This window comes from Nerophis ophidion, linkage group LG24 (genome assembly GCF_033978795.1).
Source record: "Nerophis ophidion isolate RoL-2023_Sa linkage group LG24, RoL_Noph_v1.0, whole genome shotgun sequence".
In the NCBI taxonomy this organism is placed as follows: domain Eukaryota; kingdom Metazoa; phylum Chordata; class Actinopteri; order Syngnathiformes; family Syngnathidae; genus Nerophis; species Nerophis ophidion.
The window spans coordinates 36,736,077-36,748,955 of NC_084634.1; the positions used below are offsets into that span (position 1 = coordinate 36,736,077).

At 40.5% G+C, this 12,879-nt stretch overlaps 1 protein-coding gene across 7 annotated transcripts in view; it reads right to left on the reverse strand.

The window, feature by feature from the left end:
• Positions 1–12,879, reverse strand: part of nhsl1b (NHS-like 1b) — a 285,255-nt gene that overhangs the window by 26,774 nt on the left and 245,602 nt on the right. For all 7 annotated transcript variants that reach the window (XM_061885717.1, XM_061885714.1, XM_061885711.1 and 4 more), the window contains 2 exons: positions 8,032–8,162; positions 3,210–3,417 (listed from right to left, as the gene is read on the reverse strand). In XM_061885717.1, the coding sequence (XP_061741701.1) occupies positions 3,210–3,417; positions 8,032–8,162 (339 nt within the window). The remainder of the gene's footprint in view (positions 1–3,209; positions 3,418–8,031; positions 8,163–12,879) is intronic.

The following is a 12,879-nucleotide window of genomic DNA, read 5'->3' on the forward strand; positions in this document are numbered from 1 at the left end:
CAAATTCTTCAAGACAAGCTAAAATCATCAGCCCGGAGGTTGGGTCTTGGGCGCAGTTGGGTGTTCCAACAGGACAATGACCCCAAACACACGTCAAAAGTGGTAAAGGAATCAGGCTAGAATGAAGGTTTTAAAACGGCCTTCCCAAAGTCCTGACTTAAGCGTGTAGACAATGCTGAAGAAACAACTCCATGTCAGAAAACCAACACATTTAACTGAACTGCACCAATTGTGTCAAGAGGAGTGGTCAACAATTCGAGCAGAAGCGTGTGGATGGCTACCAAAAGCGCCTTATTGCAGTGAAACTTGCCAAATATTAACATTGCTGTATGTATACTTTTGATTGCTAACATTTTCAGTAGAGCCATAATAAATTCATAAAAGAATCAAACTTCATGAATGTTTTTTTGTGACCAACAAGTATGTGCTCCAATCACTCCATCACAAAAAAATAAGAGTTGTAGACATTATTATATCTGTGGTCCTCTCCAAGGTTTCTCATTGTCGTGTGGGATCTGAACCGAGGATGTCGTTGTGGCTTGTGCAACCATTTGAGACACTTTTGATTTAGGGCTGTATAAGTAAACATTGATTGATTGATGATCATAATAATCCCCTCAATTCCCCCCAAAAATGGATTAACAAACCGGAATATAAAGACTATATAACATACCGTATTTTTCGGACTATAAGTCGCAGTTTTTTCCCCGAGTTTGGGCGGGGGTGCAACTTATACTCAGGAGCGACTTATGTGTGAAACTATTAACACATTACCGTAAAATATCAAATAATATTATTTCGGTCATTCACGTAAGAGACTAGACGTATAAGATTTCATGGGATTTAGTGATTAGGAGTGACAGATAGTTTGGTAAAGGTATAGCATGTTCTATATGTTATAGTTATTTGAATGACTCTTACCATAATATGTTAGGTTAACATAGCAGTTGGTTATTTATGCCTCATATAACCTACACTTATTCAGCCTGTTGTTCACTATTCTTTATTTATTTTAAATTGCCGTTCAAATGTCTATTCTTGGGGTTGGATTTTATCAAATAAATTTACCCCAAAAGTGCGACTTATATATGTTTTTTTTTCTTTTTTAAAACGCATTTTCAGCAGGTGCGACTTATACTCCGGAGCGACTTATACTCCGAAATATGCGGTACATCCATAAACCTGGATGCATGCTGTATTTCCTTGAATTGACGCCGGGGCGCAAATTAATTTAAAACCTCTTCTCACTCCGGCATTTACCAAAGGCATGCGGTAAATTTAGGCCTGCGCTTATAAATTTGAGTGTGATGTAAGGATACCATCATGAAAAGCACATTTAATTAAAAAAAAACGTTATTATGGTCTTACCTTTACTTATAAATGAAGTCCATGCGCAGCTCCTTCTGATCAAAAGCATCAATAACTAAAAGTCTCGATGGAGATCTTCCTTTATTACCTCCTGCTTCGATTGAAAGTCCAGTTTAGAAAACTGTTTTATTTTAGATATGTAATCCTCCATGTTAAAATTGCAAGCAAGAGGAAAAAATAAAGTGAAGGAAGAGTGGATCGTGAGATCGACAGGCGGATCGGTGCGGCGTCTTCAGTAATGCGGACGTTGTCTCCATCCATTGTGGTGAATAAGGAGCTGAGCCGGAAGGCAAAGCTCTCAATTTACCGCTCGATCTACGTTCCCATCCTCACCTATGGTCATGAGCTTTGGGTCATGACTGAAAGGACAAGATCACGGGTACAAGCCGCTGAAATGAGTTTCCTCCACCCTATCTTTAGAGATAGGGTGAGAAGCTCCGTCTTTTGGGAGGAACTCAAAGTAAAGCCGCTGCTCTTTCACTTCGAGACGAGCCAGATGAGGTGGTTTGGGCATCTGGTCAGGATGCCACCCAAACGCCTCCCTAGGGAGGTGTTTAGGGCACGTCCAACTGGTAGGAGGCCATGGGGAAGACCCAGGACACGTTGGGAAGACTATGTCTCCCGGCTGGCCTGGGAACGCCTCGGGATCCCCCGGGAAGAGCTAGACGGAGTGGCTGGGCAGGGGGAAGTCTGGGCTTCCCTGCTTAGGCTGTTGCCCCCGCGACCTGACCTCGGATAAGCGGAAGAAGATGGATGGAAGGAAAAAATAAACGATCGCTGCTCACTCTTGCTGCTTGTTGTCACTTCTTCTGCAGCCGAGTAGTCGCAAGAAGGATCACTAGCGTCCTCTACCACCAGGAGGCGGGAGTCAATTAATGACTCATATTTGACACACGCAGTATGTCAAATATTTTATATTAATAAAACATAGCTGCTTACTGTGGGTCATCATTGTCACCGATGTCCCACTGGGTGTGAGTTTTCCTTGCCCTTATGTGGGCCTACCGAGGATGTCGTAGTGGTTTGTGCAGCCCTTTGAGACACTAGTGATTTAGGGCTATATAAGTAAACATTGATTGATTGATTGATACTGTTCTTTTTAGCATATGCAATAGCTTGGACCTTAAATCCTACTGAATAGCTCTTAATCTTCTTCCCTTTATGTGATTTCAAATTATTGAAATCAGCTTCCTCCATTTTGAAAATGATGACAGGTGAAGTGTCACTCGTGACGTGACGAGTTTGACCCTGTGGAAATTCTAGGCATATGCTAATTATTTGGCAAAACAAGTTTGACCCGGCGGAAATTCTAGACATGCGCTAAGAAAAATAATATTTTGCGAAACGAGTTTGACCCGGCGTTAATCCTGAGCCGGCGGTAATGCTAAGCATGCGCTAATTATTTTGCGAAACGAGTTTGACCCGGCAGTAATTCTAGGCAATATACCCGGCGGCAATTCAAGGAAATACGGTATGCAAAAGTGCAATATATTTGTCTGTACAGAAATCTATTTATTTATATCTGCACCTTATTGCTCTTTTATCCTGCACTACCATGAGATAATGCAACAACATTTCTTATCTGTACTGTAAAGTTCAAATTTGAACGACAATAAAAAGGAAGTCTAATATACGACACAAGATTTTTGCTGCGTGTTCATCTGTCACATGACCCGAGCAGGCCGTCTGACACGAGGTCATTCGGAAAGCCTCGACCTGCTTTGGTGAGGCCGTCCGAACGCTTTTCCACACCCATGTGGGGGGGAAAGGTGGGGTCTGAAGTGCAAGGAGCCCTGACAAAAGGGGAGCGGAGCGAGGCAAAGGCCGCCGAAGTTGACTACCTGTGACGTTGATGGCGATGATGTCGGTGGGCACGGACTGCGCGGTCTGCCTCATCCTCTCCTCGGGCGTCGGGAGGTGCGCGGCTTTGGTTGGGGGCGCACCTTGTCCGTCCGCCTCGGAACCGTCCCCCTTTTCGCTCCCCGTCAGCGGCGTCTGGGACCTCACGGAGAGCTGGGACTGGTCATCGTCCGCCGATGAAGCGATGGACTGCGGGGGAAGAAGTTGACCGTTAAAAACCCCACGACTGCGCAGCGTCGCTATTATCACACGAGCAAATTGGGGAGGGGGAGACGACTCAGGAAAGACGGTCGCTCATGCAAAGGAAGTGCAGACAAGACTCCGAGGAATGGTCAGCTGCATAATCCAAAGTCTCATCATTGAAGAAGTAGTGTCCCCCACCCCGCCTCCAGACTAAATGACTAGAAAGAAGACAAGAGGTTCTTTTACATAGTCGCCATGCACGGATGGATGGATAATTGAGGGGAGGCGACAATGCAGCGGAGGAAAGAAACGTTTGTTAGTTTGCATGATGGCCGAGCAAGAGCGTGGTTTCTCCTTTGGACGCTGCTGTCAGAGGACGTTAGCCTCACTGTGATGTGTGTGTGTGTGCGTGTGTGTGTGTGTGTGTGTGTGTGTGTGTGTGTGTGTGTGTGTGTGTGTGTGTGTGTGTGTGTTTGCTGGGTGTTGCAGAGGACACTTTAGAAATGGAAGAAAAGGTCAAAAGTGCACATGGGAGAATGCAAAAGGTGGAACAAAACATGTCGTGATGAGCCTTTTCAGGGTCCCTCATGGTTGAAGAACATACAAACCCCGTTTCCATATGAGTTGGGAAATTGTGTTAGATGTAAATATAAACAGAATACAATGATTTGCAAATCCTTTTCGACCCATATTCAGTTGAATATGCTACAAAGACAACATATTTGATGTTCAAACTGATAAACGTTTTTTTTTTTTTTTGCAAATAATCATTAACTTTAGAATTTGATGCCAGCAAAGAAGTTGAGAAAGGTGGCAATAAATACTGATAAAGTTGAGGAATGCTCATCAAACACTTATATGGAACATCCCACAGGTGTGCAGGCTAATTGGGAACAGGTGGGTGCCATGATTGGGTATAAAAACAGCTTCCCAAAAAATGCTAAGTAATCCACAAATAAGGATGGGGCGAGGGTCACCACTTTGTAAGCAAATTGTTTCACATCAGGCATAACAATGTGTTCATTCCACGATTTTATGTATTGGTATCGGTTGATATCGGAATAAGTAATTACGAGTTGGACAATATCGGATATTGGCAAAAAAGCCATTATCGGACATCTCTAATTTTAACTTTGTAAAATTGTTCTTTGACTCTTTGTGTTTAATGTAGTGTAAGATTTTCTGTCGAAATAAAGCCAATATTGACATTTTTCGTAGTTCCCTTTATTTGGAAACGTATCGATATACATTTTGGTACCGGTACTAAATTACTGGTATTTGGACAACCCTACTGTTAATACATTTGCAGATCCTTGCATTGACATTTAAACCTTGCTAACAAACATAGAACACTGGGGCCTAATTTTATGATTTACATTATTGAGGTTTTCCACAAGGCAATTAAATCCTCTCTTTTTTGTCAGTCACGCATTTTTTATCGTAATGTGATTTATGTAACTAAGGTGTTGTAGTTTAAATTCTTCTGATGCAGTCAGTAGTCGTTTGTTCAACTTCTTCAGTTATACTAGTGGTGTTCCTCAAGGTTCCATTTTAATTCCTCTTTTTTTCAACATTTAGTCCATTCAACATGTGGATTCTGTTGTAGAGTATGTGTCATGATCCGCTACTTGGATCATGTCATATTCAGGTTCTGGTTCTGTTTTGTAGCTCATCTTGTTAGTATTTGACTTCCTTAGTTCCTGGTGGCACTTCCTGTTTTGTTTTGTTGTCATAGTTACATATTAGTGTCACCTACCTTTTGTTTTTTTACACGCTCCTGCTTTGTAATTACTCCTCTTATTTAAGCCTGCCTTTTCTGTTGATTCGACCTCGCATTCTAGTTTCTGTTCCATGCAACAGGTGACGACGCGGATTCCCGACTGCGGTAAATATTTTTTGGTACTTGCTAGCTTCCACGCTATGCTTCCTGTTTTCTAGCTCCCATGCTAGCTCTTTGTTTTGCCTGTTTATGCCTAGTGCAAGTTTTTCTGTTCTTAATCTGTTTTTTAGTGTAAATAAATCATAATTTCTTACCTTCACGTGTCCAATTCGACTGCATCCTTGAGAGAACGAACCCGCACCACGATGCCAGCTAACCGTCACAGTATGGAAGTAGAATTGTCTCACCTCAACTTATATATAACAATACATATGCATATATTAATAAATATACAAATACAAATGACTCATTTGTATAAATAAACGCCACATTTTTGAGATTTGAAAATATATACAAATAAAATGTATAAATATAAAAATGTGACATACAATTAAATTGAGGATTTGTATAAATAAACGTGCATTTGTACATATATTTTGGAGATTTTAATATAAATATGCTTGATTTTGCATTTGTATTGAATTTGCATATGTGGATCGCTTTTTTGCCTTTGTGTCGATGAGACATTCCTCCCACAAACCAGAAGCACAAATAAATGTGACCTACACACTCCCCTGAACAACCAGCAGAGGGCACTGCAGCCAGAGCGGTCTGGGTCACAGACATGGTCAGACACTGGAGAGCCAATCAGAGGCACAGTAGGGAGGATCATAATATGTCATGACTTTTGGTATGATTTGACAAACATTGCACTGATAAGAGATCAGTATCTACATCGGGACAAGGTCATTAAACAGCATTGATACAATAAAATGAGCAGATAGCACGGTCTTTCAGATTAACTCCATAAATTTGCATTAGCTAATACAACACTAACGTTAGCTAGCTCAGGCCCGTTGTGTGTGCTCTCTGTAAAGACATGGATTGTTTTTGTGCAGAGAACTCAGGACATTTTGCATATGATGCATATAATGCTCTGTGACCCAGACCGCACTGGCTGCAGTGCCCTCTGCTGGTTGAGTCTGTATGTCACATTTATTTGTGAATCTGGTTTGTGGGAGGAATGTCTCATCGACACAAAAGCGAACCACATATGCAAATTCAATACAAACACAAATACAAAATCAAGCATATTTATATTCAAATCTCAAAAATATATTTACAAATACACGTTTATTTATGCAAATTCTTGATTTTTTTTGTATGTCACATTCTTATATTTGTAAATTTTTTTTAATGTATTTTCAAATCTCAAAAATATATTTACAAATATATGTTCATTCATACAAATTATTCATTTATTTGTATATCACATTTGTATTTGTATGTTTATTAATATATGCATATGTATTAATATCATATTGAGGGCTATATAAGTAAACATTGATTGATTGATTGATACTATACTTAAATGTATAATTTACTTATATTATTTTCCGCCCGAATGCAGCTGAGATAGGCTACAGCACCTCCCGCGACCCCAAAAGGGACAAGCGGTTAAAAATGGATGGATGGACATGTGAATAATGCTGTATTATGTTATTCACAAGTGAATAATGCTGTATAATAGACTGTATTTATGTTATTCACATGTGAATAATGCTGTATAACAGACTGTATTTATATTATTCACATGTGAATAACGCTGTATAATAGACTGTATTTATGTTATTCACATGTGAATAATGCTGTTTATTAGACTGTATTTATATCATTCACATGTGAATAATGCTGTTTAATAGACTGTATCTTTATTATTCACCTGTGAATAATGCCGTATAATAGACTATTTATGTTATTCACATGTGAATAATGCAGTATGATGGACTGTATTTATATTATTCACATGTGAATAATGCTGTATGATGGACTGTATTTATATTATTCACATGTGAATAATGCTGTATAATATACTGCTTTTATGTCATTCACATGTGCATAATGCTGTATAATAAACTGCATTTATGTTATTCATATGTGAATAATGCTGTATAAGGCTGTATTTATATTATTCACATGTGAATAATGCTGTATAATAGACTTTATTTATATTATTCACATGTGAATAATGCTGTATAATAGACTTTATTTATATTATTCACATGTGAATAATGCTGTATAATAGATTGTATTTATGTTATTCACATGTGAATAATGCTGTATAATAGACTTTATTTATATTATTCACATGTAAATAACGCTGTATAATAGACTGTATTTATATTATTCACATGTGAATAATACTGTATAATAGACTTTATTTATGTTATTCACATGTGAATAATGCTGTATAATAGACTTTATTTATATTGTTCACATGTGAATAATGCTGTATAATAGACTGTAGTTATGTTATTCACATGTGAATAATGCTGTATAATAGACTTTATTTATATTGTTCACATGTGAATAATGCTGTATAATAGACTGTATTTATGTTATTCACATGTAAATAACGCTGTATAATAGATTGCATTTATATTATTCACATGTAAAAAAAATACTGAAGTGTTTATTGTCTATTGTGAGCGAACTATGATGCTGAATTCCCCCCAGGGATCGATAAATTACTTTCTATTCTATCTACATATATATAAGTTGAAGTGAAACAATTCTACTTCCACAGTAGAGGGTGCTGGTTCTCAGGGAATATACAAACTAAGACTAATAGTGGAGTGAGGAGCCTGGCCCCCCAGTCCTGAGCTCACGGTAAGTGTGCCCCCCCCCTCAACAATTGAGTTGAATATCCCTGGTACAGGATTTTCCTTTATTTAATGTACCTTTTTATCAACATCCTCCTCCTCCTCCTCATCCTGAAGGCTGCTGCTGGACTGTAGTGGGTCGGAGAAGGTGGGCCCCTGCGAGTAGTACTGGGAGCTGCGGAAACCATCTTTCCTCAGCTTGTCACATTCTGTGAGGAAGGAACAAAACGGCGTCGTCACATCAGACGTTAAAACCACAAATTACAAACCCCGCTTCCATATGAGTTGGGAAATTGTGTTAGATGTAAATATAAACGGAATACAATGATTTGCAAATCCTTTTCAACCCATATTCCGTTGAATATGCTACAAAGACAACATATTTGATGTTCAAACTGATAAAAAATATGTTCTGCAAATAATCATTAACTTTAGAATTTGATGCCAGCAACACATGACAAAGAAGTTGGGAAAGGTGGCAATAAATACCGATACAGTTGAGGAATGCTCATCAAACACTTATTTGGAACATCCCACAGGTGTGCAGGCTAATTGGGAACAGGTGGGTGCCATGATTGGGTATAAAAACAGCTTCCATGAAATGCTAAGTAATTCACAAACAAGGATGGGGTGAGGGTCACCAATTTGTAAGCAAATTGTCGAACAGTTTTAGAACAACATTTCTCAACGAGCTATTGCAAGAAAATTGGGGATTTTACCATCTACGGTCCGTAAAATCATCAAAAGGTTCAGAGAATCTGGAGAAATCACTGCACGTAAGCGATGATATTACGGACCTTTGATCCGTCAGGCGGTACTGCATCAAAAACCGACATCAGTGTGTAAAGGATATCACCTCATGGGCTCAGGAAAACTTCATAAAACCGCTGTCAGTAACTACAGTTGGTCGCTACATATGTAAGGGCAAGTTAAAACTCTACTATGCAAAGCGAAAGCCATTTATCAACAACACCGAAGAACGCCGCTGGCTTCGCTGGGCCCGAGCTCATTTAAGATGGACTGATGCAAAGTGGAAAAGTGTTCTGTGGTCTGACGAGTCCACATTTCAAATTATATTTGGAAACGGTGGACGTGGTGTCCTCCGGAACAAAGAGGAAAATAACCATCCGGATTGTTATAGGCGCAAAGTTGAAAAGCCAGCATCTGTGATGGTATGGGGGTGCATTAGTGCTCAAGGCATGGGTAACTTACACATCTGTGAAGGCACCATTAATGCTGAAAGATCCATACAAGTTTGGGAGCAACATATGTTGTCATCCAAGCAATGTTATCATGGACGCCCCTGCTTATTTCAGCAAAACAATGCCAAGCCACGTGTTACAACAGCGTAGCTTCGTAGTAAAAGAGTGCGGGTACTTTCCTGGCCCGAATGCAGTCCAGACATGTCTCCCATCAAAAATGTGTGGCGCATTATGAAGCGTAAAATACGACAGCGGAGACCCCGGACTGTTGAACGACTGAAGCTCTACATAAAACAAGAATGGGAAAGAATTCCACCTTCAAAGCTTCAACAATTAGTTTCCTCAGTTCCCAAACGTTTATTGAGTGTTGTTAAAAGAAAATGTGATGTAACACAGTGGTGAACATGCCCTTTCCCAACTACTTTGGCACGTGTTGCAGCCATGAAATTCTAAGTTAATTATTATTTACAAAAAAAAAAAAAGTTTATGAGTTTGACCATCAAATATCTTGTCTTTGTAGTGCATTCAACTGAATATGGATTGAAAAGGATTTGATATCATTGTATTCTGTTTATATTTACATCCAACACAATTTCCCAACTCATATGGAAACGGGGTTTGTAGTATGTGTTCACAACCTGCAGTATAACATGATTGATATAATTACGAGTGCATGTCTTAGTACAGGCTTGTTATTACACCACACACCCGCGTCGAGTGTGTGTGTCCCTGTGGGACTCCTGCCAGGGGCTGCCCGTCCCCACCTGCTGTGTGTGATGTGTGTAACCAAACGCCTGTCACACACACACACAGATGTCCCACTCCCCCCCCCCAATCCCATGGTGGTTTTTTGCATATCAGCATACATGAGCGCCTTCACCGGTAAGTGCACCCCTGAATCGGTTTCTGCGTGCATGGGCTGGCAAACCTCGCGTGACCAATTTGAGTCACTTACTAGCACACGTGCAACGTACAGTCACGGTGCTCCCAAAGGTCGTGATGACACCGACGGGATGACTGGCGCTGATAAATAAACCAGCCCCCGGTGTGAGGGGTGTGGCTTGTTGCTAGGCAGAAACGGCTCGGGGTGCAGCATTATCAATTCAAATAATCACCGGTGCCACAATGCGTGCAAACTGAGCACCGATACTGACATCACAACTTATGTCCTAGTGCAGTGGTCCCCAACCGCTTGATTATTTATTTTTTTATTTTATTAAATCAACATAAAAAACACAAGATACAATTACAATTAGTGCACCAACCCACTCATGACAAAAAACAATATATCCTGAATTGCATGCAGTACATGATTTTTAATGTCAAAAAGGGAAATAATAAATATATTTAGTAAGAAAAGGTGAAGCATTCTATTAAAGCATATTATTTCCAGGCTTTCGCGGGCCACATAAAATAATATGGCGGGCCAGATTTGGCCCCCGGGCCTTGAGTTTGACACCTGTGAATTAAGCAGAAGCAGAATGCTGGACGACAGCAAAAACTTCCACAAAATACATGCATTCATGACATGGCAATCAACAATGTCTACTAGAGATGCGCGGTTTTCGGGTGACGTGACGAAAAAATAGATTTTAAATAGATTCGGGCGGGTGGCCGTTGAACCATTTGGAAATATATGATATACATGGTTCAGAGATCGGTAACCTTTACCGTTCAAAGAGCCATTTTGGACTTGTGTCACAAAGCGAAGAAGACATGAGTTGACGTAAACATTCTCAAGAATGTCTGGTGGCAGTCACCCATTTAATAAGTATTAGGGCGCGCTATGAAGCCTTTGCCTTTGACGCCTTCTACAACATGTACGATTTACTTGCAAGTCCAGCAATGTGTTGTGTGTGTCTTCCACTGACACACGCACACGACTGCAAGGCATACTGGGTGATACAGAGTACACTAATGGTTGGGATATAAACAATTTTAACACTCTTAGTAATATGTGCCACGCTGTGAAGCCACACCAAACAAGAATGACAAACACATTTCGGGAGAACATCCTCCCAGTAACACAACATTGACGTAACACAACAAATACCCAGGATCCTTTTCATCCATGACAAAACTGACTATATTATACACCCCACTAGCAGCAACCCCCCCCAACCACCCGTGCATCGGTAAGGTGGCCGGGGTTGGGGGCGAGAGGGGGAGTAAAATATATTCAGGAAGTATCATGGATGCAAGGGATTCTGGGTATTTGTTGTGTTGCGTTAATGTTGTGTTACTGTGAGGATGTTCTCCCGAAATGTGTTTGTCATTTTTGTTTGGTGTGGCTTCACAGTGGGGTGCATATTAGTAAGAGTGTTAAAATTGTTTATATCACAACCATTAGTGTACTCTGTATCACCCAGTATGCCCTCCAATCTTGTACGTGTGTTTGCCGAAGCTGCATACAGCATGTTGCTGGACTGGCAAATGGTTCGTACATGTTGTTGACGGTGCCAAAGGCAATGGCTTCACAGCACGCCCTTATTCCCGTTATCTGAAAGAGCACCATCGGATATTCGCGAGAACGTTAGCGGCTCCCATTACCTTCTTTACTTTGTGACACGGGTCAAATTAGCTCTTTTAGTGGTAAAGGTCGCCGACTCCGGATATATAACACGGGCGGGTGGCGGGCGGTTGCGGTTTTGATAAAATGTTGGTTCGGGTGAATGACGACTTTAGTGATGCGGTTGCGGATGATATAATTACCTATCCGCGCATCTCTAATGTCTACACAAAGAAGGAGAGCAACAACTGAAATATTCTTGATTGCTAACACAAAGCAGGTGTGCGGAATAGCGCTCAAAGGAAGACATGAAACTGCTACGGGAAAACACCAACAAAACAGGAAGGGCCACCAAAATTACAGCGCCAGACAAGAACTGAAGCACAACCCACAGGAAAACACCAACAAACTCAAAATAAGGCACGACGACCTGGTGGAGTTTTACTTTTTAACGTTTTCTGCTGGTGGTGTGCCTCCGTATTTTTTCAATGAAAAAAAATGTGCTTTGCCTCAAAAAAGGTTGAAAAACACCACCCTAGTGCAGTGTTTTTCAACCTTTTCGGAACTAAGGCACATTTTTTTCATTGAAAAAATCTTGAGGGACACTGCCAGCAGAAAACACACAAAAAAAAGAAAGTCAGCAGCTGATATTGACAGTAAAAAGTTCTTCTCGCAATTGTTGGATATGACTTTAAAGCATAAGCAAGCATGCATCACTATAGCTCTTGTCTCAAAGTAGGTGTACTGTCACCACCTGTCACATCACACCCTGACTTATTTGGACTTTTTTGCTTAGTTTTAGTTCTTTTCTTGCGCTCCTATTTTGTTGTTGATTGTCATGTCATGTACGGATGTAATTTGTGGACGCCATCTGCTCTCCACACTGTAAGTCTTTTCTGTCGTCCAGCATTCTGTTTTTGTTGACTTTGAAGCCAGTTCAGTTAAAGCTTCGTTCTGTATAGCCATCCCTAAGCATCAAGGCCTTTTCTAAGGAGCACTCACTTTTTACCTGCACCCTGCCTCCCGCTGTTTCCGACATCTACAAAGCAATTAGCTAGCGGCTGCCACCTACTGATATGGAAGAGTATTACACGGTTACTCTGCCAGACTCTAGACAGCACCGACACTCAACAACGGCACTTTTGCAGACTATAATTACTGGTTTGCAAAAAAATACTTTTAAACCAAATAGGTGAAATTAAATCATCTCCCACG